The 25,449-nt window shown below is 44.3% G+C and overlaps 1 protein-coding gene across 1 annotated transcript in view; it reads left to right on the plus strand.

The window, feature by feature from the left end:
• LOC115180327 (proton myo-inositol cotransporter) overlaps positions 1–25,449 on the plus strand; it is a 76,906-nt gene that overhangs the window by 15,215 nt on the left and 36,242 nt on the right. The window contains exon 3 of the mRNA XM_029742337.1: positions 6,809–7,017. Coding sequence (XP_029598197.1) covers positions 6,809–7,017 — 209 coding nt within the window. The remainder of the gene's footprint in view (positions 1–6,808; positions 7,018–25,449) is intronic.

Below are 25,449 nucleotides of genomic sequence, written 5' to 3' on the forward strand. Positions count from 1 at the left end.
AGCCCTCCATGTGCTCGCCAGAGGTAGCCTGACTGCCATTAGGTACCGAGATGAGATCCTCAGACCCCTTGTGAGACCATATGCTGGTGCGGTTGGCCCTGGGTTCCTCCTAATGCAAGACAATGCTAGACCTCATGTGGCTGGAGTGTGTCAGCAGTTCCTGCAAGAGGAAGGCATTGATGCTATGGACTGGCCCGCCCGTTCCCCAGACCTGAATCCAATTGAGCACATCTGGGACATCATGTCTCGCTCCATCCACCAACGCCACGTTGCACCACAGACTGTCCAGGAGTTGGCGGATGCTTTAGTCCAGGTCTGGGAGGAGATCCCTCAGGAGACCATCCGCCACCTCATCAGGAGCATGCCCAGGCATTGTAGGGAGGTCATACAGGCACTTGGAGGCCACACACACTACTGAGCCTCATTTTTACTTGTATTAAGGACATTACATCAAAGTTGGATCAGCCTGTAGTGTGGTTTTCCACTTTAATTTTGAGTGTGACTCCAAATCCAGACCTCCATGGGTTGATAAATTGGATTTCCATTGATTATTTTTGTGTGATTTTGTTGTCAGCACATTCAACTATGTAAAGAAAAAAGTTTTTAATAAGATTATTTATTTCATTCAGATCTAGGATGCGTTGTTTAAGTGTTCCCTTTATTTTTTTGAGCAGTATATTTTTGCAGCACATGGGATATGCTCTGTTTATCATTACTTCATGCCCTTGTACCTTCCTCATTATTATGTGTATTGTGAAACATGGAATTGTAACAGAATTGATTAAATGAAACTTGCATGTTTACTGAAACATAAATGATTCTTACTGTATGGTAATTGATTGTGTGTCAGCATCACTACAGCCTGGAGTGTAAATTCTTTAATTCTCAGCCTTCATGTTCCTTTTGTCAGTAAGCATGTAAAGAACATAATTTGATTCAATCACATAAAGGGCAAAACACTCCCTGTACCGTACTGTACATCAGTTTACATACTGGATTAACAATATGAAAAGGATTAGACGATATGTAAATCAGTTCACATAAGTTACTAGGTAAACACTATTTCAAGCAGTCAAATGCACTTGGTATTAACCCCACGACTGGTGTCTGGGATACTTGCTCATTAAGGGCCAGTTTCCCAGAAACAGATTAAGCCTTTAAAATTGCCAGTGTAGAAATCCCCGACAATAACCAATATTAGAGACAAGACAGATGATAGGCTATAACACGGGACACAACATTACAGCTATATTGTTGCAAGTAGGATTTTTCATTTATTTGTGTTAGACATTTGGATCACATGAAGGCCTATGGAATTTGATTGTAAGGATGTAAGGATGATGTATTTAATGTCTAAATAGTAATCCACCCAAAACAGTAAACATGCAAGTTTCAAGTTTTATTAGTCGTGTGTACGGGATAAGCATGGTATACATGGTCCAACGAAATGCTTAAAATGTATAAACATGTATTGATAATAACCAATGATCAACCATTTATGACCATGTATTGCCTTTTGCTTCCAAGAAATCAAAATAAGGTTGTCTCCCACAATGCTTTCCGGTCGACTGCACTCGAAAGTTCATGACCTATGATCACATGGTTGTTCTAAAGGTCATGCAGTCGACATGTAGTCATAAGTCTGAGAATTTGTATACCCATAAAGCAACACACTTTGAAAGGCAGTGACCAACGTTGGTCAAGGTCTTGACAAAAGCACTCCGCTCGAATGCGCCCATAATCTCTGTGTTACACTCCCATCCTTCATCAAGCGTAAACAACGTAAACAAGGTGAAGACTAACATTGAAATACTTACATATGGGTCCTTTTCCAACAATGCAAAGGGACCCGTAAGTAAGCATTTCACTGTAAATCTACAGCCGCTGTTGACGAAGCATCTGACAAATAAAATTTGATTTGATTTTTCAGGACCCACATGAAATCATTACCAGGTTAACAACACTGTGAATAATAACCTAACGTAACAACTCTGTTGTGTCATTGAACATTTTTCAAAAGGCTTCACAGGGTTGACTGTCAAATAGAAGTTTGCCACAAAGCAGAGCACATCATTAAAACTAAACTTTCAAGGACTCAGAGTTGGCACAAAAAGCAACTTGTCAAATCAGTAAAAAAAAAGAACAATGCAAGGACACACGCTGACAGCTATGGCTTTTAGAGACATTGAAATAAATCCAGCACTTGTGGCAAGTTCAAGGAAGCTGTTCTGAATAATGTCCTATAGCAAGACAAATCAATACTCACTTTACAAGGAGCCAGTGACACTCATGTCTAAAAAGTGTGGGAGGCTGTGTTTGAGCCTAGCTGAAGCACATTTTATTAGATGGCAATGTAGCATTTAGATTTACAAAAACAATAAACTGATGTTATCTTTTGAACATATCCCTGCTCTGCACTGAATGTTGAATGTTGCATCAGCTGGAGGCAGGATGAGGATCCACATCTTTGCCGCTGACATTTACACTGATCTGATCTGCTAGTCCAGACTGGACCTGCCATCTGATGTGACACGATTCACAGATGACAGATGGATGAATATTTTTTAAAACTTAATGAAACTAGTTGGCTACATTTCAATGTCTGTACTAGCACACCACTTGGAAGCATTCCCAATACAGTCTGTCTCAGAAATCAACAGTTATCCTAACACCTGATATATCCCACTGAAACCTTGTTACAGACCAGAATATGAAAACCTGAAACTAAACACAAACAAATAGGATGAAGTCTACATAAACAAGGTTAGCAGCACTGTGTCCAAGGCCATGATTTATACATGATGTATAAACAACTGAAAGTAGTGGTGTGTTGAAAGTCAGTGCCAGATGTTGGAATGTGACAAGAGCAGTGGGAGGGAGCATTCAAAACATGCAGATTGGTCTTAAAGGCCCAGCGCAGTCAAAAACGTGATTTGTTGTGTTTTGTATACACTGAGCTGTGTGCCAGTAGTTCAAACAGACAGCTCGGTGCATTCAACATGTCAATACCTCTCATAAATACAAGGAGTGATGAAGTCAAACGCCAGGAGAGATTGACATGCATATTATTAATATTAGCTCTCTGTGTACATCCAAGGGCCAGTCGTGCTGCCCTGTTCTGAACCAATTGCAATTTTGCGAAGTACTTTTTTGTGGCACCTGACCACCCGACTCAACAGTAGTCAAGGTGCGACAAAACTAGGGCCTGTAGGACCTGCCTTTGTCACACTCGTCGTTTTGAACAGACCAAGGCGCAGCGTTATAGTGCTCATCTTCCTTTATTTTAAGAGAACACTTAAACAAAATAACCAAACGACAAAACAGTTCCGTCAGGCACAATAACTAAATGGAAAATAACCACCCACAAAACCCAAAGGAAAACAGGCTGCCTAAGTATGGCTTCCAATCAGAGACAACGAAAGACACCTGCCTCTGATTGGAAACCATACTCGGCAAAAGCTGGAAAACAAAACACAGAAAATGAAAACTAGAACACATTCCCCTAGACACAAACAAACCCCAAAACACACAAAACAACCCCCCTGCCACGCCCTGACCATTCTACTATGGCAAATGACAATTTTCACTGGTCAGGACGTGACAGCCTTGTCGATAGTGTTGTTAAGAAGGCAGAGCAACGCTTTATTATGGACATACCTCTCCCCATCTTAGCTACTGGGTGGGATTAAAAACAAACAAAAGACATCTATTGTAAAATATACTGTGTCTGTAAAATGTAAACTCAGCAAAAAAAGAAATGTCCTCTCACTGTCAACTGGGTTTATTTTCAGCAAACATAACGTGTGTAAATATTTGTATGAACATAAGATTCAACAACTGAGACATAAACTGAACAAGTTCCACAGACATGCGACTAACAGAAATTGAATAACGTGTCCCTGAACAAAGGGGGTCAAAATCAAAAGTAACAGTCAGTATCTGGTGTGGCCACCAGCTGCATTAAGTACTGCAGTGCATCTCCTTCTCATGGACTGCACCAGATTTGACAGTTCTTGCTGTGAGATGTTACCCCACTCTTCCACCAAGGCACCTGCAAGTTCCCAGACATTTCTGGGGGGAATGGCCCTAGCCCTTAACCTCCGATCCAACAGGTCCCAGACGTGCTCAATGGGATTGAGATCCGGGCTCTTCTTAATGATCGTACCAGAGGTGCATGTTCATTAATTGTTCATGCATTGGAAACAGTGTTAAACCCTTTACAATGAAGATCTGTGAAGTTAATTGGATTTTTACGAATTATCTTTGAAAGACAGCGTCCTGAAAAAGGAACAATTCTTTTTTTGCTGAGTTTATATAGCATGTACAAGCTGGAAGTAAAAGCCTAAGTGTTGTTGTCCATTAGTTTACACTAATTAGGAGAGGATGGTAAGGTTAGGGGAAAATAATAAAGGAATATACACTGCTCAAAAAATAAAGGGAACACTTAAACAACACATCCTAGATCTGAATGAATGAAATAATCTTATTAAATCCTTTTTTCTTTACATAGTTGAATGTGCTGACAACAAAATCACACAAAAATAATCAATGGAAATCCAATTTATCAACCCATGGAGGTCTGGATTTGGAGTCACACTCAAAATTAAAGTGGAAAACCACACTACAGGCTGATCTAACTTTGATGTAATGTCCTTAAAACAAGTCAAAATGAGGCTCAGTAGTGTGTGTGGCCTCCAAGTGCCTGTATGACCTCCCTACAACGCCTGGGCATGCTCCTGATGAGGTGGTGGATGGTCTCCTGAGGGATCTCCTCCCAGACCTGGACTAAAGCATCCGCCAACTCCTGGACAGTCTGTGGTGCAACGTGGCGTTGGTGGATGGAGCGAGACATGATGTCCCAGATGTGCTCAATTGGATTCAGGTCTGGGGAACGGGCGGGCCAGTCCATAGCATCAATGCCTTCCTCTTGCAGGAACTGCTGACACACTCCAGCCACATGAGGTCTAGCATTGTCTTGCATTAGGAGGAACCCAGGGCCAACCGCACCAGCATATGGTCTCACAAGGGGTCTGAGGATCTCATCTCGGTACCTAATGACAGTCAGGCTACCTCTGGCAAGCACATGGAGGGCTGTGCGGCCCCCCAAAGAAATGCCACCCCACACCATGACTGACCCACTGCCAAACCGGTCATGCTGGAGGATGTTGCAGGCAGCAGAACGTTCTCCACGGCGTCTCCAGACTCTGTCACGTCTGTCACGTGCTCAGTGTGAACCTGCTTTCATCTGTGAAGAGCACAGGGCGCCAGTGGCAAATTTGCCAATCTTGGTGTTCTCTGGCAAATGCCAAACGTCCTGCACGGTGTTGGGCTGTAAGCACAACCCCCACCTGTGGACGTCGGGCCCTCATACCACCCTCATGGAGTCTGTTTCTGACCGTTTGAGCAGACACATGCACATTTGTGGCCTGCTGGAGGTCATTTTGCAGGGCTCTGGCAGTACTCCTCCTGCTCCTCCTTGCACAAAGGCGGAGGTAGCGGTCCTGCTGCTGGGTTGTTGCCCTCCTACGGCCTCCTCCACGTCTCCTGATGTACTGGCCTGTCTCCTGGTAGCGCCTCCATGCTCTGGACACTACGCTGACAGACACAGCAAACCTTCTTGCCACAGCTCGCATTGATGTGCAATCCTGGATGAGCTGCACTACCTGAGCCTCTTGTATGGGTTGTAGACTCCGTCTCATGCTACCACTAGAGTGAAAGCACCGCCAGCATTCAAAAGTGACCAAAACATCAGCCAGGAAGCATAGGAACTGAGAAGTGGTCTGTGGTCACCACCTGCTGAACCACTCCTTTATTGGGGGTGTCTTGCTTATTGCCTATAATTTCCACCTGTTGTCTATTCCATTTGCACAACAGCATGTGAAATTTATTGTCAATCAGTGTTGCTTCCTAAGTGGACAGTTTGATTTCACAGAAGTGTGATTGACTTGGAGTTACATTGTGTTGTTTAAGTATTTTTTTGAGCAGTATATAATTGGCTTATGAGCCAATGTGTATTATTTAACATTTTAAAATAGTCCTCACTTATAGGAATGTGTAATTGTTTAAAAGTTGCTAGCTAGCCCATAAAGCCCTCACCGAAAACACATATTTTCATCTTCAGTTGTTTGGTAACTACCTGTTTTTTGACAACGTTTGGAACATTTTAAAGAATGCGGCGCCTGTCTCGCAACAGAGCCTTCAACTGCAAGGGGGCATTGCCATTCCACTCCGTTGTGGACCTTCCCATTGAAGTGCATGACATCCGGTGCAACGTAATGGATTGTTTATGGGTAATGTGAACGAGGCTTAAGTAGACCACAGATGGGAATGCTGGAACATTGCTACATTGTGGGAGGCAACCCATCAGTGGTCCCTGCTATGCTCCAGCTCATGGTGTTTCTCCTCTCTCACACTCTCAGATGAACAGCTAATTTATCTCTATGTCTCTCCACTCTCTCTCTCTTCCTCCCTTTTTCCATCCCTCACCTCCACCACGTCTCCCCCCCCTCTCCCTATCTTCTCCCCCTCTCCAGGTATACTTTATGTTGGGTCTATTGGTGGTTCCTGCTGTGCTGCAGTTCATGGAGTTTCTCCTCTCAAAGATGAAACAACTAATATATTCAATTCTTTCTATCCCTCGTTACCCCCTTCCTGCCAGTGGTCCCTGCTGCACTCAGGTTTATGGGGTTCCTCATTTTGCAAGAGAGTCACTCTCACAGATGAAACAACTAATATATTGCTCTCTCCATCTCTCTCTCTCTCTCCCCCTCACCGCCCCCCTCTCTCCCCCTCTTCCCCTCTTCTCCAGGTATATGTTGGGTCTGTCGGTGGTCCCTGCGGTGCTCCAGTTCGTGGGGTTTCTGTTCCTGCCAGAGAGCCCCCGCTGGCTGATCCAGAAAGGCCTTACCCAGAAGGCCCGGCGCGTGCTCAGCCAGATTAGAGGCAATCAGAACATTGACGAGGAGTACGACAGCATCAAGAACAGCATCGAGGAGGAGGAGAAAGACTGCGGAGGAGGTGAGAGGGGAGCAAGAGGCTCAGGAGAAAGACACACATAAATGAATGAATGCATCAACGAAGACGCAAAAACAAACAAACTTGCATACACACACACAGGGAGAGGAGTGGTCCATGTGCCCACTGTCTGTCTCTCTCTCTCTCTCTCTCTCTATGCTCTCTGCGCTCAGTCGAGAAAGCTTTATCAGCTGTTATATAATCTCGGTGTTACACTCCCATGATGTTGGACAAAACAGTTAGCCTCTTCTGAAAACATTGACCTCTTCTGAGAATCACAAAACAGCACTAAAAGTCAGTCTGTCAGAGCCAGGCCACTCAGAATAGACTAAGTCGCCTGGCGAAACCAAGGACATTAAAGACATTTTTTCTATGTTTTTCTATGAACATTTTCTGAAAGAAGCTTATTTATGGTAGTCACTGTGTCTCCATTGAGGGTCAGTGCTAAAGTGAATGTATATGTGTGAGTGTATGGAAATATATGGGTCAAGGCATGGTCATAGACCTAAGCACCGACTCAAACTCAATGAAACCACCATACATGATAAACTGCATATATCCACTTTTTGACATGAATATCTGATGTACACATATATTGAAAGTAGCCTACATGGACAACCAATGGTTAGATGAATGAGAGTTTGTACTGCATTATCAAGTAAATGGCATTGTATACAGTAAGGTCAGTCCAGCCTTCAGCACATGTAGTAACTCTTATTAGTCCAATGACACCAAGCCAACTCCTGAAAAGAAAAGAGAGGGAAAATAAAGGAGAGGAGAGGTAAACAGACATCATTCCTTTGTTCTGTAATTAACCCTTCCTGACAGTCCTGCAGAAAACACTAACCTGTAATTGAGTACCTCACGCTGGGATTGGTCCATAATGGGGAGCCTTAGCCAATCAGAGTGCTAGAGTGTACCCCCCGGCAATAAGTTGTAACTCTGATCATTGTTGGGTGTTGCGGAGATAGGCTCACACCTGGGAAAACAAGGGCTTCCTTTGCCCCCTTGCTCCCTGACATCTCTGTTTCCATGGTAACCTCATCCCATTCTCCCTCTTTCGCTCCGGGTCTCCATCACCTCTGATGTGATGATAGTGTGTGTCACTCTAACCACCCAAACACAGCCAGGATTAAAGAGCAATAATAATCACAATGACACATACAAAGTGGCAGGGCAACACAATGGCAATAACAACAACATCACAACATAGTCATATCTGTAGCAGTCAATTCTCTCTGGATGAAAGGACAATATTTTACAGAGACACAGGGTGACAGAGCAACACAACATCAATAACAACAACAACAACAACACAACACAACATAATCATATCTGTAGCAGTCAATTCTCTCTGGATGAAAGGACAATATATTACAGAGACACAGGGTGACAGAGCAACACAACATCAATAACAACAACACCAACAACACAACTACCAACAATAGCTGTATCAGTCACTGCTCTCTGATCTGTTTCACTTTGTTATAGTCGATCATCTCTGGTGTAGAATATGATAGAAATGCCAGTCATGTATGAATTTCCTGTGATCTTATTACTACTAAGATAATCTTTCATCCAAGATAATCTTTCCTAAAATGATTTTATCTTAATCCTATACGAAGCTTCCAGAAAACTCACCCCATGTTTTTATTCAGGCCTACTGAACTGATTATATCTACATAGATTAACCTCTTTTACCTGGCGTATACGGCTGGGAGCAAGCCTATTGCCAGTCAACATGATAATGTTTTCCTCTTTAAAAGAGTGTTTCATCTCAGTGTTAGTTAGACACCTTGGTAGCCTAATAGGGTGAAGGACCTTCACACACAGTAAGTCAGACACACAGGTAATTAAAGTAACAGAAGAGGCACTGTGCTTCTCAAAGCTGTTTCCTTTGTGATATTGAGCTCCGTGTGACTGTAGTGCAGCTGTGCTTCTAGCTCATAGGCAACTTTGCAGTATTTTAGTTTTTGTGTTATTAGCCCAGAAATGTTTTGGTGTTATTACAAACATCTGGAAATAACTTTTGGATATGAGAGCGGCGGTAACTCACCAGCATTACCAGCATTACGACCAGGAATACGACTTTCCCAAATCGGATCCTTTGTTCGTACCCCCCAGGGCAACTGAACTGATTCCAGAGGCTGATCCAAATCACCGCCGGCGGAGAAGAGGTATTCAGTGGACTTCTAGTCCGACTCAGGAGGCGCGCACACCACCCACTGCTTCCGAGTATATTACTCGCTAATGTTCAGTCACTGGATAATGAAGTTGATGAGCTCAGGGCGAGGATTTCCTTCCAGAGAGACATCAGGGATTGTAACATAGTCTGTTTCACGGAAACATGGCTCTCTCGGGATGTACAGTCTGAGTCTGTACAGCCAGTTGGGTTCTCAGATCATTGCACAGACAGGAATAAATATCTATCTGAGAAGAAGAAGGGTGGGGGTGTATGTTTCATGATAAACTACTCATGGTGTGATTGTGATAGCAAACAGGAACTCATGTCCTTTTGTCCACCTGACCTAGAATACCTCACAATCAAATGCCGACCATTTTACCTCCAAAGAGAATTCTCTCTGGTTATAGTCACAGCCGTGTTTATTCCCCCTCGAGTCGATACTACGACGGCTACTGCTACTCCAACTTCCGGGATGCCTACAAGGACCTCCCCGTCCCTTCGTCAAATCTGATCATGACTCCACTTTGCTCCTCCCTTCCTGTAGGCAGAAACTCAGACAGGAAGTAACTGTGCTAAGGACTATTCAACGCTGGTCTGACCAATCGGAATCCACACTTCAAGATTGTTTTGATCACGTGGACTGGGATATGTTCCGGGTAGCCCCCGAGTATAACATTGACGAATACACTGATACAGTGACTGAGTTTATCAGGAAGTGTATAGGAGATGTTGTTTCCACTGTGACTATTTAAACCTACCCTATCCAGAAACCCTGGATAGATGGCAGCATTCGCACAAAACTGAAAGCGCGAACCACCGCATTTAACCATGGCAAGGTGACTGGGAATATGGCTCAATACAAACAGTGCAGTTATTCTTTGTTAAGGCAATCAAACAGACAAAATATCAATATAGAGACAAAGTGGAGACCCATTCAATGGCTCAGACACGAGATGTATGTGGCAGGGTCTACAGACAATCATAGACTACAAAGAGAAAACCAACCACGTTGCGGACACCAACGTTTTGCTTCCGGACAAGCTAAACACCTTATTCGCCCGCTTTGAGGATAACACAGTGCCTCCGACGCGGCCTGCTACCAAGGTCTGTGGGTTCTCCTTCTCCGTGGCCGACGTGAGTAAGACATTTAAGCGTGTTAACCCTTGCAAGGCTGCCGGCCCAGACGGCATCCCTAGCCACATCCTCAGAGCATGCGCAGACCAGCTGGCTGAAGTGTTTATGGACATATTAAATCTCTCCCTATCCCAGTATGCTGTCCTCACATGCTACAAGATGTCCACCATTGTTCCTGTACCCAAGAAACCAAAGGTAACTGAACTAAATGACTATCGCCCCGTAGCACTCACTTCTGTCATCATGAAGTGCTTTGCGAGACTAGTCAAGGATCATATCACCTCTACCTTACCTGACACCCTAGACCCACTTCAATATGCTTACCACCCCAATAGATCCACAGACAATGAAATTGCCATCGCACTGCACACTGCCCTATCCCATCTGTACAAGAGGAATACCTATGTAAGAATGCTGTTCATTGACTAAAGCTCAGCATTCAACACCATAGTACCCTCCAAGCTCATCATTAAGCTTGAGGCCCTGGGTCTGAACCTCGCCCTGTGCAATTGGGTCCTGGACTTCCTGACGGGCCTCCCCCAGTTGGTGAAGATAGGAAACAACACCTCCACTTCGCTAATCCTCAACACTGGGGCCCCACAAGGGTGCGTGCTCAGACCTCTCCTGTACTCTCTGTTCACCCATGACTGCATAGCCACGCACACCTCCAACTCAATCATCAAGTTGGCAGACAACAGTAGTAGGCCTGATTACCAACAATGACAAGACAGCCTACAGGGAAGAGGTGAGGGTCCTGGGAGTGTGGTGCCAGGAAAATAACCTCTCACTCAACGTTAACAAAACAAAGGAGCTTATCGTGGACTTCAAGAAACAGCAGAGGGGGCCCCCCACCCCATCCACATCGACAGGACCGCAGTGGAGAAGGTGGAACGCTTCAAGTTCCTCGGAATACACATCACTGACAAACTGAAATGGTCCACCCACACAGACAGTGTGTGTCTGACTCAGGAGGCTGAACATTTTTGGTTTGGCACCTAAAACCATCACAAAATTTTACATATACGCAATTGAGAGCATCCTGTCGGGCTGTATCATCGCCTGGTATGGCAACTGCACCGCCCGCAACTGCAGGGTTCTCCAGAGGGTGGTGCGGTCTGCCCAACGCATCACCGGGGGCAAACTACGTGCCCTCCAGGACACCTACAGCACCCGATGTCACAGGAAGGCCAAAAAGATCCTCAACGATAACAACCACCTGAGCCACTGCCTGTTCACCCCGCTATCATCCAAAAGCCGAGGTCAGTACAGGTGCATCAAAGCTGGGACCGAGAGACTGAAAAACAGCTTCTATCTCAAAGCCATCAGACTGTTAAATAGCCATCACTAGCACATTAGAGGCTGCTGCCCTATATACATAGACTTGAAACCACTGGCCACTTTAATAATGGAACACTAGTCACTTTAACAATGTTTACATATTTTTGCATTACTCCTCTCATATCTATATACTGTATTCTATGTTCTACTGTATCTTAGTCTATGCATTACTCAACTCATATCTATATACTGTATTCTATGTTCTACTGTATCTTAATCTATACATTACTCACCTCATATCTATATACTGTATTCTATGTTCTACTGTATCTTAGTATATGCATTACTCCTCTCATATCTATATACACTATTCTATGTTTTACTGTATCTTAGTCTATGCATTACTCATCTCATATCTATATACTGTATTCTGTTCTACTGTATCTTAGTCTATGCATTACTCATTTCATATGTATATACTGTATTCTATGTTCTACTGTATCTTAGTCTATGCATTACTCATCTCATATCTATATACTGTATTCTATGTTCTACTGTATCTTAGTCTATGCATTACTCAACTCATTTGTATGTACTGTATTCTATGTTCTACTGTATCTTAGTCTATACATTACTCATCTCATATCTATATACTGTATTCTGTTCTACTGTATCTTAGTCTATGCATTACTCATTTCATATGTATATACTGTATTCTATGTTCTACTGTATCTTAGTCTATACATTACTCACCTCATATCTATATACTGTATTCTATGTTCTACTGTATCTTAGTATATGCCGCTCTGACATTGCTCATTCAAATATTTATATATTCTTAATTCCATTCCTTTACTTTAGATGTGCGTGTTTTGTGAAATTGTTATATATTACTGCACTGTTGGAGCTAGAAACACAAGCATTTCACTACACCCGCAATAACATCTGCTAAACACGAGTATGTGACCAATAAAATAGGATTTGATTTGAGAACGACAGCCTCTGAGCTACTCACTGACCGTGCATTGTAGGTCTTTTATATTACTGAGTTCCAGACAGGAGAGGATTCAATATATTTTGAAAGATTGATGGGTCTATGGGCTAATTCTGGGAGAAGTGAGTGAAAGTGTGGTTAGCGTGCGTGTATCCACGTGTGTCTCTCTCTGTGTGTATCCACGTCTCTGTGTGTCTACATTTGTGTGTGCTGTTTTGATGTGCAGTGGCTGTGTGATCAAGGCTATAGGTTGATTGAGAGAGAGGCAGAGGAGCTGTTAGAGCTCCTGATGATACCAACCACAGGACTGATACTAACAACACAACACACTAGTCAATGGACTCTGATTACTGTGTTCTTAGAGAGGGAAGAGGGTGGGGTTGAAAGACAGAGAAATAGAAAAGGGGGGGAGAAGAAAGAGAGAGTGATAGACAACTGAGAGAGAACTTCTCTCCCTAGCTGGAAGAGAATCTTTTAAGAAATAATGAGCTTATGTGTTTTGACAACCAGCGAAACATGAGTAATTGACATGTGGATGGATGTCCTAAATGTAGCCTGCACTCTTACACGGACCCCAAACCAGCTGTGCGCATGCGTCATCGTGCATAAATGTATTTTGTCCCCCCACACCAACCGTGATCACGACACGCAGGTTAAAATATCAAAACAAACTCTGAACCAATTATTAATTTGGGGACAGGTCGAAAAGCATTAAACATTTATTGCAATTTAGCTAGCTAGCTTGCACTTGCTAGCTAATTTGTCCTATTTAGCTAGCTTGTTGTTGCTGGCTAATTTGTCCTGGGGTATAAACATTGAGTTGTTATTTTACCTGAAATGCACAAGGTCCTCCACTCCGCCAATTAATCCACTCAAAACGGTCAACCGAATCATTGAGTCATCTCTCCTCCTTCATCTCTTGACTTTATATTGCGATTGGCAACTGTCATAAATTAGGTGCATTACCGCCACTGACCTCGTTCGTCTTTCAGTCACCCACGAGGGTATAACCAATGAGATGATGGCACGTGGGTATCTGCTTCTATAAACCAATGAGGAGATGGGAGAGGCAGGACTTGCAGCGCGATCTGTGTCACAAATAGAACTGACTTCTATTTTAGCCCTTGGTAACGCAGACACTCGTTGGCGTGCTCGAGCAGTGTGGGTGCAATTATTGAATAATAAAGATTTCTACATTTATTTTGCCAGCGGTGTAGTCAGCCTGTTAGAAAAAAGGGTCCCAAAAGGGTTCTTCGGTTGTCCCCATAGGATAACCCTTTTTGGGTTTATTTAATGTTTTATTTAACTAGGCAAGTTCCATGTAGAACCCTCTATGTAAATGGTTCTACATGGTATCATTACACAAGGTGAGTCCCAGATGCAGACACAGGAGGCAGATGGTTGGAGTCTTATAATATTTATTAATCCAATAGGGTAAGGCAAGAGAATGGCTGTGGACAGGCAAAAGGGTCAAAACCAGATCAGAGACGAAAAAAGGTAACGAAGGGCAGGTAGAAGCAAGGTCAGAGCAGGCAGGAAAGTGGTCCAGTCAGGCAGGGGTCAGAACCGGGAAGACTATCAAAAAGAGAACGGGAAAAACACGCTGGTTGACTTGACTAGTATACAAGACAAACTGGCACAGAAAGACAGGAAACACAGGGATAAATACACTGGGGAAAATAAGCGACACCTGGAGGGGGTGGACACAATCACAGGGACAGGTGAAACAGATCAGGGCGTGACAGTACCCCCCCCCCCGGGCCATAACCCTCCCAGTCAACCAGGTATTGGAAACCCCTGCCCCGTGATTGAACCTTCAGGAGGCATCTCACCGTATACGCTGGCTGGCCACCAATAACCCGGGGGGAGGGATGGGCCTGGAGACAGAAGACAAATGACTGTTAGATACAGGCTTAATCCTAGACACATGGAAGGTAGGGTGAATACAGAGGGTACGGGGTAATAAGACGGACAGAAGTGGAACTCAGGACCCCGGAGAAGTGAAAGGGACCAATGAAATGAGGGGACAGTTTGCGGGACTCTACCCAAAGGGGCAGATCCCGAGTGGAAAGCCATACCCTCTGCCCAATGCGGTAGCGGGGAGCTGGAGTCCGGCGAAAGACACTTGTCAACGATACCTGGAGTTGGTCTTGAGAAAAGCCGCCCTGGCTCTTCTCCAGGTACATCGATAGCGGCGGACAAACATCTGGGCCGAGGGTACGCTGACCTCCTGCTCTTGTTCAGGAGAGAGTAGAGGCTGATACACCATGGAGCACTCGAAAGGGGAGAGTCCCGTGGCAGAACTGGGAAGAGTGTTCCGGGCATACTCCCCCCAGACCAGTTGACGGCTCCAGTAGTGGGGTTGGTTGAGACCAGGCACCTTAAGGTGGTCTCCAGGTCTTGGTTGGCTCGCTCCGACTGACCGTTAGTTTGGGGATGGAATCCGGATGACAGACTGGCCGATGACCCAATAAGGGTGCAGAATGCCTTCCAGAACTGAGACGAGAACCCAGATCGGAGACCATGTCTACCAGGAGTCCATGCATCCGGAAGACATGCTGCACCATAAGCTGGGCAGTCTCCTTGGCAGAAGGTAGTTTGGGGAGAGGGATGAAATGACAGTGTTGCCATCAGACGGAGGGAGCCCAGTGACTAAGTCCAGAGATATGAGACCAGGGACGATGAGGAACCTGGTAGTGGCTGCAGGAGGCCGAAAGGAGCTTGCCGTGGAGTCTTGTTTTGAGCACACAGCGCATGCAGTGATGAAGGCAGAGACGTCAGGGTCAGCCTGGAGGAATGAGCCCATTCCAGGACCCGGTATCGGAATGGGTTAGGGACAAACAGCCAGTTAGCCGGGCCCCCTTCAGGTCCAGGCTGGGAGCATTGTGCCTCAAACCAGGTTCTCAATACCCCAATCCACAGTGGTAGCAATGCATGAGGTAGGGAGAATGGTTTCGGAAGTCAAGGGTGTGGCAGAGGAACTGCATAGACGGGAGAGAGCATCAGGCTTCACATTTTTTAGACCCTGGACTGTAGATGAGGATGGGTGCTGTTGTGAACTGATGCTTCAGGTCCACAAAGGCTTTGTCGACAGTTGGAGGCCATTTGAACGGTACCTTGGGGGATGTGAATGCCAAGGGGGGGGGCCGCCAGGATGCTGTAATCCCAAATGAAAATGCGGTAGAAGTTTGCAGAACCAAGAAACCGTTGCAACTGCACCCTGGACGTTAGTTGAGGCCAATCCACCACTGCTTTCACCTTTCCAGGATCCATCTGAACATTGCCCTCAGCAATGACATATCCCAGAAAGGTGATAGAAGAGCGATGGAACTCACTTCTCGGCTTTCATGAACAATTGGTTCTCCAGGAGGCACTGAAGGACCTGTCTGACATGGAGTAAATGTTCTTAGGCAGATCGGGAAAAAAACAGGAAGTCGTCCAGGTAGACGAACACAAACCACTTTAGCATGTCCCGAAGCACATCATTGGCTAAAGCCTGGAAGACAGCGGGGGCGTTGGTGAGTCCAAATAGCATGACCTGCTCCTCATAATGTTCACTGGCTGGCTGTCTTCACTCATCCCCCTCGCGTATCCAAACCAGGTGGTAGGCATTCTGAAGGTCTAACTTGGAAAACATAGTAGCCCCTGGAGAGGTTCAAATGCCCAGGAGAGGATGTGGGTAACGATTAGTGACAGTGATATCGTTAAGTCCCCAGTAGTCAATGCACGGGCCTTGTCCTTCTCCACAAAGAAAAACCCTGCGCCTGCAGGGGAGGCAGACAGACAGATGGCCCCAGTGGCCAGAGACTTGTCTATGTACTCCTACATAGCAATGGTCTCTGGTCCGAACAGAGAGTACAACCGACCCTGAGGTGGTGTAGTGCCTGGGAGAAGATCAATGTCACAATCAATTATTTCGGTGCGGGGGAAGGGAAGTAGCACGTGCCTTGCTAAACACTTCCAGGAGGTCATGGTATTCCGTGGGGATAACAGAGACATCCACAGTCTTGCTAACCTCCTGAGGAAGACACCTAGAGGAAGGCTGTGCTGCTTGAAGGCAGTGGGAATGGCAAAATGGGCTCCAACCCAGGATGGAGCTTGTGGTCCAGTCAATCACATGATTGTGCTTTTGGAGCCAGGAAAATCCCAAAACAACCGGAACATGGGGAGATGCAATGAGGAGGAACTGTATGGTCTCACTGTGGTTACCAGAAACCCGTAATTGAACGGGCACGGTACCATGAGTGACTTCCCCTATAGAGCAGCCGAGAGGGAATACCAAGCTCCGAAGTAATAGTGGCAGCCATAAAACTTTCATCAGCCCCAGAGTCAATGAGCACTCGGAGAGACTTAGATTGGACTCCCCACAGCACAAGCACAAAAAGGGTGTGTGGGTAATGGGAATTAGGGAACTCCCAGTCTGTCTCGCCATAGTACTGGTACCCACTAGAGACAAGGGTTTCTTAATAGGGCAGGTAGCTATAAAATGTCCTGCCTTTTCACAGTACAGACAACAGTTATTATTCATTCTCCCTGAGCGCTCCCAAACTGATAGCCTAGTTCTTCTCAACTGCATAGGCTCAGGAGTATCCAACTCACCCGTCATAGATTCACGAGAGAGCTCGGGTGGCTTTGACTCCTCTCGGAAGAGCTGCCTTTGGAAACTTCCGGATTCCATAGGAGGTGAATGCATCATATCAGGTGCACGAGTGTGTCCAAGACCAGACCGCCTCTCACTCTTGCTTTTCCTTAGGCGTCCATCAATTTTAATGGTTAAGACGATAAGGGAGTCGAGGTCCACCGGCAGTTCCCGAGCAGCTAGCTCATCCTTACCTCCTCAGATAATCCATGCAGAAAAGTATCGAAAAGAGACTCCGGATTCCAGACACTCTCGGCGGCCAACGTGCGAAAGTCCACCACGTAGTCTGCCACACTACGGGAGTTTTGACGTAAGTCAAACAGTTTGCTGGCCGCCTTTCTCCCGGATACCGGAGAATCAAAAACTTCTCACCTCTGCCATGAATTCCTCCAAATGACAGATTGTTGGCCACAAACTGCCGTAGCCCAGGAGAGCACCCTCCCCGACATTACTGTAATTATATACGCTATCTTCGATTGGTCTGAAGAAAACGAAGATGGCTGTAGCTCAAAAATAAGCGAGCACTGAGAAAGAAAACACTGGAAGGTACCAGGATTCCCCGAATATCGCTCTGGAGGAGGTAAGCGGGGTTCACGGGGAGTCGGGATAGGCTGTACAAACACACCACTGATAGGGGAAAATTACTGGGTGATTGGGGATTTTCAGAGGTGGCATAGTCTGAGCTAGCTCCCTGATTTGCTCCATAAAGCCTTTAACCCATGGTCGTGGCGTTCCGTCAAGGAACTGAGCCCTTCCAAAAGGCCCTGTAACAACTTCTGATGTCTCCCAATGGTGGCTCCCTGCAGGGAGGCTGCGTGGCAGAGCTGGTCCGAGTCTGCTGGGTCTGTCATGGCCCGTTCGTACTATCATGACACAAGACAAGACCCAGATGCAGACACAGGAGCCAGATGGTTGGAGTCTTATAATATTTATTAATCCAATAGGGTAAGGCAATAGAATGGTGGTGTACAGGCAAAAGGGTCAAAACCAGTTCAGAGTCCAAAAGGTACCGAAGGGCAGGCAGATTCAAGGTCAGAGCAGGCAGGATGATCAGGCAGGCGGGAAAGTAGTCCAGAGTCAGGCAGGGGTCAAAACCGGGAAGACTATCAAAAACAGAATAGCAAAAGGAGTATGGGGAAAAACACACTGGTTGACTTGACTAAACATACAAGACAAACTGTCACAGAGAGACAGGAAACACAGGGATAAATACACTGGGGAAAATAAGCGACACCTGGAGGGGGTGGAGACAATCACAGCAACAGGTGAAAAAGATCAGGACGTGACACATGGAACCAAAAAGGGTTTTTCAAAGGGTTCTCCTATGGGGACAGCCAAATAAACATATTAGGTTCTAGATATCACCTTTTTCTTCTAAGAGTGTATGTACTGCATATAGCACTAATCATTTATTACATTTGGAAAGTGCTTTTCATTATACAGAATTATCTCAAAGTGCATAAAATAACCCCCCACTTATTTTTTTTTAATACAACTGACACAAAGAACACAGCTGACACTACAAGGGACAAGGACACCAAGGAGCACAGCTATCAACAGGAAGCCTTCCTAAAGTGAAATGTCTTTAGGCCCATTTTAAAGGAGCCTTGAGTCTATGGTGCCTTCAGGTGGTCCGGGAGGGCATTCCAGAGGCTGGGGGCGGTCGAGCTGAAAGCCCAATTCCCCAAGGAGCGGTGCTTGGTCCTGGGGGCGTGGAGGAGCAGGCTATATCGCTTGACCTGAGTGGGGTTACGGAGGGAGAGCAGTTCTTTGAGATAAGAAGTGGCATTTCCATGACTTTCCATACACTGGAAAGTCAGCAGGAGGGTTTTCAATTCGATCTGGAATGAGACGGGAAGTCAGTGCAGAGATGCCAGGATGGGGGTGATGTGATTATTTTAAATGTAACCTTTATTTAACTAGCCAAGTCAGTTAAGAACAAATTCTTATTTACAATGTCGGCCTACCCTGGCCAAACCCGGACGACGCTGGGCCAATTGTGCACCGCCCTATGGGACTCCCAATCACGGCCCGATGTGATACAGCCTGGATTTGAGCTAGGGACTGTAGTGAGGCCTCTTGCACTGAGGTCCAGTGCCTTAGACCACTGCGCCACTCGGGAGCCCAATGTGATGGTGTTTCTGCACTCTCATCAGGATCCTGGCAGCCCTGTTCTGGATGTATTGGAGCTTCTGGAGACTCCTGCCAGGGATGCCGATGAAGAGTGCGTTGCAGTAGGACAGCATTGAGGACATAAGGCATGGATGAGATTCTCTGCATCAGACTGACTCAGGGTAGGATGGAGTTTGGCAATGTTCTTGAGGTGATAGAATGACGCTTTACACAGTTGTTTGATGTAGCTGTCAAAGGTAAGAGGGGAATCAAGTTTCACCACCCAGATTGGAAACCGAGTGGGAGAGAGTGATGTTCTGTCCTGCGATACTGTATAGATGTTACAGCTGTCAAAGGCTTTGTCTTTAAACTATATAATTAACTCATCTTCAACAGGTTTCTTGACAGGCTCTGAGATAGCTTACTGCCTCAGAAATTATTTGCACAGACCATTTTTTTGCCAGTACAATTTAAACCTGATTTTTCAGCCATGAAGTAAATTATTTATCCTGTGCTTACCATCCACGGCAATTTCCCCACCGCACAATCTCCCCATTTTATTCTCCCCATTTTATTCTCCCCACTCCCCATTTTGATCTCAATGGCTGCTGTGCTTTCAGGTAATTGAATGATGCAGTATGTCATTCATAATGAGTACAAGGTATGCTACTATATTTGTTATCTGCTCGCTGTGCAAATTTACAATGTTTTATGCAATATTCCTCCCTCTCTCTCTCTCTCTCTTTCTTTCTCTCTTTCTCTTTCTCTTTTTCTCGCTCACTGATATGTGGGCAGAAGAAGCAGATGAGAAGTTAGAGGAGATATTACACAGATAGACATTAATCCAGGAGATAGAGAGTGTAGCACAAGTCATGCCTCTTCTCCTGCTCCTCTTCTGATTAATTCATCATTTACCATTTTAACATTTTATGGAATCTGTTGGTTGGTGCCTTAGATCTGATTAAATCATGTATCTGTTGGAACTTCGTTTATGGGGAAATGATGGGAATATACATTATATTTAGATTTGCATAATGAGGGAATACAAAGAAGCACCTACGATAATTTGGACTTTTATGAAATGTAGACGTTCAAATAGATTCCTTCAGTTATTAGTGCCTGAAGATGGGATACATCTAAAATGGTACCCTATATAGCCTAATAGGACTCTGGTGTTGTGAATAGAGTGCCATTTGGTACACAGACGTTTACTCATTCACCCGTTGTATAGTCTTATTATTCTGTCATTTGGATTTAGTATGAGACGTGTCGTGGTGTGTAAACAGTCAAATGACACCCATGTTAATTTCCTAGCTTTGTTTTCTGTAGACACGAGGAGATTTGCATTGTTATTTGAAGTAAGGGATAATTTAATATTAACATGCTAGCGGCGTTATCTTCTAATTCAGTTCAGCTAATCGAGTTTTGAATTAATATTCCTTTTCTTCCACTCTCATTTATTCCGTTTTATTTTCAAGCCCAAGGGAAACAATTTAGAAACAAACTGAATTAGTTTATCTTGCTGAATATGTTTTCAATGATTTTACCCGTAAATATATTTGACCCGTGGGTACAACATTTTCACAGACATCCACTATTACCTACTTTATAATATTAGATGAGCTGGTATTCTACAGAGAGGGCCATTAAATTCAACAAAGATCCCAATGAAGTCATGTAATGATGTAAAGGAAGCATTAGAGGAGAATGGAAGGCTATGAAAGGCTAGAGGACTGCTATTACAGATGATTTCTGTCAAAGCAGATGAAAGCATGCTAGGTAAAGCCCCGCCTTATCTCAGCTCACTGGTCACCATAGCAGCACCCACCCGTAGCACGCCTCAGCAGGCATATTTCACTGGTCATCCCCAAAGCCAACCTCTCCTTTGGCCGCCTTTCCTTCCAGTTTTCTGCTGCCAATGACTGTTATTATTTTTTTTGCTCCTTTGCACAGTATCTCTATTTGCACATTCATCTTCTGCACGTCTATCACCCCAGTGTTAATGCTAAATTGTAATTATTTTGCCACTATGGCCCATTTATTGTCTTACCTCCCTAATCTTACTACATTTGCACACACTGTATATAGATTTTTCTATTGTGTTATTGACTGTACGTTTGTTTATCCCATGTGTAACTCTGTGTTGTTTGTGTTGCACTGTTTTGCTTTATCTTGGCCAGGTCGCAATTGTAAATGAGAACTTGTTCTCAACTGGCCTACCTGGTTGAATACAGGTGAAATAAAAACATTATTTAAAAAAAAGCATAATGAGTGAAGACAGAGCTATAGTCTCACTCACCACCAGTCTGATACTGGCCCTCTTATAAGCTCTCTTCCCCTCTGTTATTTGAGGTCTGTGAAGTCTGAGGTCTCTGAAGCACAGGAACACAACCCTGTACATTTGTATTAGTCATATCCCATAGCTCAGGTTCGCAGGTGGATTGGAAAATATTTTTGCATTGATTCACCCATATCCACTTTTCCAATTAAAGTACTTAACAAATATTACGTCCTTAACAGTACAAAGAACCCAATGAACCATAATAATAGCCAACCAAGAACAACCTACGCACAAACCTCTCGGTATTCAAATGGCTCCTAATAGACACAGGTTATTAGCTCTTTAATGATCTCAGCACACTTACATCACAATGTTCATTATTGCTAAGTCACAAGAGAACATTGTGTGAGAAGCAATATCCATCAGAGTTGTAAATGATATTGAAAAAAGCAACAATGTTCTTCTCTCTCTCTCTCTCTCTCTCTCTCTCTCTCTCTCTCTCAATCCCATGCCATTTGGATCACATTTACAGAGCCATTTTTAGAAATTCAGGAGTTAGTTGTTAGGGGCTGTATTCCCCACCCTGGCAGAGCTCTCTCTCTACCATTTGCATTGGGGCATGTGTTAGTCTGGGAACCATGAATCTCAATGAGTGATTACATTTTTTTCCAGACGAACCACATAATGGGCCCAGATATTACCCTCTACCTCTAGACTCCCAGCTCCTAGCCAGAGCAACAACTTAGGGGGCTGAGATGATTGGTTGAAACTGTGTGTGTGTGTGTGTGTGTGTGTGTGTGTGTGTGTGTGTGTGTGTGTGTGTGTGTGTGTGTGTGTGTGTGTGTGTGTGTGTGTGTGTGTGTGTGTGTGTGTGTGTGTGTGTGTGTGAGCTGCTCATGTGTTTTTGGAACAGTTGACATGTGATCACGTGATCATGTAGTTTTTCCGTAAGGGTTCATATCGGGACGGAACTCTATGACGTTCTATAGTTAGTGTTTGTCACGTGTATGTGTACATGCATGTGAGTGAGGGTGGTGAGTGACGTATGTACTGTACAGTATGTTAGTCATTTCCTCCTGTCATATTGAAGGTAAACCACAGATGAGCTATAGCCCTCTGTGATATCCCAGGTGTCTGAGAACAGCTGTGAGAGCTTTCAAGAGTGCTTCTGCACCCAATCCTCATCCTACGGTACACACACACACACACACACACACACACACACACACACGGTACATTCTTCCCACTGGGAGCTCAACACACTGTAGTTCACAGTGATAAAGTATTTACACTCATTGACTGTAAATGTGGCACAGGAGCTGGACCAAAAAAGAACAGCTTTCAGCCAAATGTAGCCAACTCTATGGTCTTCCATCTATGAGACATGAAAGGGACTGAAATTTTACTGACGCTACAATTTTCCCTGCTCACTTCTCTCTGTCTAGCTGTCTCTCTCTCTCGCTCTCTCTCTCTCTCTCTCTCTCTCTCTCTCTCTTTCTTTCTCTTTCTTATCTCCTCTCAGAAGTAACGTTCCTATTCTAAATGGCTCAGCCTAACATAAGTTATTAAACATGTACCCAGACATAGCCCCATGTCTGCTTTGATTGAGTGTATCAATTTGATTATTGATTTTTGTCCTGTTTTTGTGGAGAAAATGCTTTGTTTTTTGTCTTCTGAAAGCACCATCGAATCCCTTCTTTTAAAGGGTCCCAGGTGATTTTGTAGCAGACATCTTTTAGCAAGGTTTCAGAATCCTATCCAAAGAGATTCTATTGTTGTGGTGGTATACAAGCCTTTTTGTCAGGTTTCAAGATTCTTCTTAATGAATAATGGGACTCAATCATGAGGAAAAAAAGCTCTGATGGAAAGGCAATGTTTTTGTGTTCACCAGCAAGGACAGGGGCATCACATTTAAAAGAGAGATGGAGGCAGTAGTTAGAAACAGGTAGGATTAGTATTCCTGCAACATTATTTTCTTGAAATATAATTTAATCTCTGAGAAATGAAGCTGCTTGATTGTACCCAAATTGGCCATTAGAATTTTTTGGATTCATATAATATTTTATAAATATATTACCCAACATCTGATTTGGACCATAGTCCTTTCTAATAATAATTAAGACATAAGCAATCCCCAAAACATTGAAAAAGTCTCCCATGGACCCACCAGTCCCCACACCAATCCCACCCAAATGGACAGTATACAATATCAGTTCTCTATGTCTGAGAGGTAGTATGAAGCTGTGGCTTGGAGTATTGTTTCTTCATATGCATTCCCTATTAATCTGGTGATGGTTATTTTCCTCTGTTCAGAGAAATTAGAATTGAAGTGCTTGCAGTAAAGTGCTTGCATTATTTCCCATAAACAGTGTGATAGTACCAGGTGCCGCCGTTGTTTCTGCTATACTTCCCTACATTGATGCTTTCAACTCTAATGTTATCAAACACACACTGAGCTCTGGTCAGCCTGATTCTCTGGAGGTGGTTGGGGTGGTGAGAGAGGAGAGAGCGAGAGAATGGATTTTTTATAATGTGAGGAAGACATACTGTAGAAGGTTGGGGGGTTGTGAAGCTCTTTTTTGACACAGAAACTGAGAGAGAGAGTATGTGTGTGTGTGTGTGTGTGTGTGTGTGTGTGTGTGTGTGTGTGTGTGTGTGTGTGTGTGTGTGCATGAGTGTGTGCAGCAGAGTCAGTTGGCACTTATCTTAGTCTGTAGTATTACCTGTTAGTCTTTTGTTGTTTAGCTACATAACTACTCACCATTAGATTCATCCATTGCCAAAGATTCCTGCTTTACTTTAAACTAATGATCGCTCTGGATGATAAAGTGAGAGAGGAGTGAGAGAGGACATAGAGAGAAAGAGACAGATAAGCGAGCGAGAGAGAGATAGAGAACAAAAGCAAAAGAAAACAAGAGAAAGAGAGAGAGAAAAAGAGAGAGAGCGATAGGAGAGCTAAAGAGAGAAGGATAGAGAGAGTAAGAGAAAGAGCGAGAGGGAGCTAGAGAGAGAGAGAGAAACATATTGTGAGAGAGAAAGATAACGAAATAAAGAGAGAGAGACCGATAGGAGAGAGTGAGAGAGCAGAAGAGAGAAATGGAGAGGAGGGACGGCAAGCATAGAGAGAGAGCGAGAGAGAAGGAGAGAGAAAGAGAGCGAGAGAAAGAGAGGTAGAGAGAGAGCAAAGGAGATCAAAACCTTCAACACTTCCAGTCGCCTGCAGGTTTTAGCTGCTTATTAATTTTGAATAAGGCTGCTAGTGCAAAGGCTTAGATGTGATCTATGCACATGGAGAAGAGAGAAGACAGTCTGCTAAACTCAGAGAGTATTTTGGGGCTCTGTAATTTGAATGTGTAAATATGTGATCGTTATTTGCTATACTGTAGGTGCAAAACTGTATACACAGACGAAGACACTGCCTTTACATATTTCTATTGTGTCAGATTGTTCGAGCTGTCTTCAAATACACGTTGTAGAACTCCGCTTAGATGTTTAGTATGGTGAGCCTTTGCATTGTACTTCCTGTTTAGGTTTGTGTATCTCTCCCCATATCAATCATTTTCTCTGTGTGTGTGTGTGTGTGTGTTTGTGTGAGCATGTGTGTTAATGTGCATATGTGAGCATGTGTCCTATCTTCCTCTTCTCTCTCCTCTCTTCCATTATCAGCCTGTTCCCCGAAGGCTCCGATGTTGGACAATATGCTTCTGTTCACTGCCTCCTTATCCCCCTCTCTGTATCTCTGCTCATCTGTGTTATATAAATGCCATTGCCTGTCCCTTAATGTGTCAGTTTACTCTCATCTTATAGAGGAA

The sequence above is a fragment of the Salmo trutta genome, chromosome 40 (genome assembly GCF_901001165.1).
Source record: "Salmo trutta chromosome 40, fSalTru1.1, whole genome shotgun sequence".
Classification (NCBI taxonomy): domain Eukaryota; kingdom Metazoa; phylum Chordata; class Actinopteri; order Salmoniformes; family Salmonidae; genus Salmo; species Salmo trutta.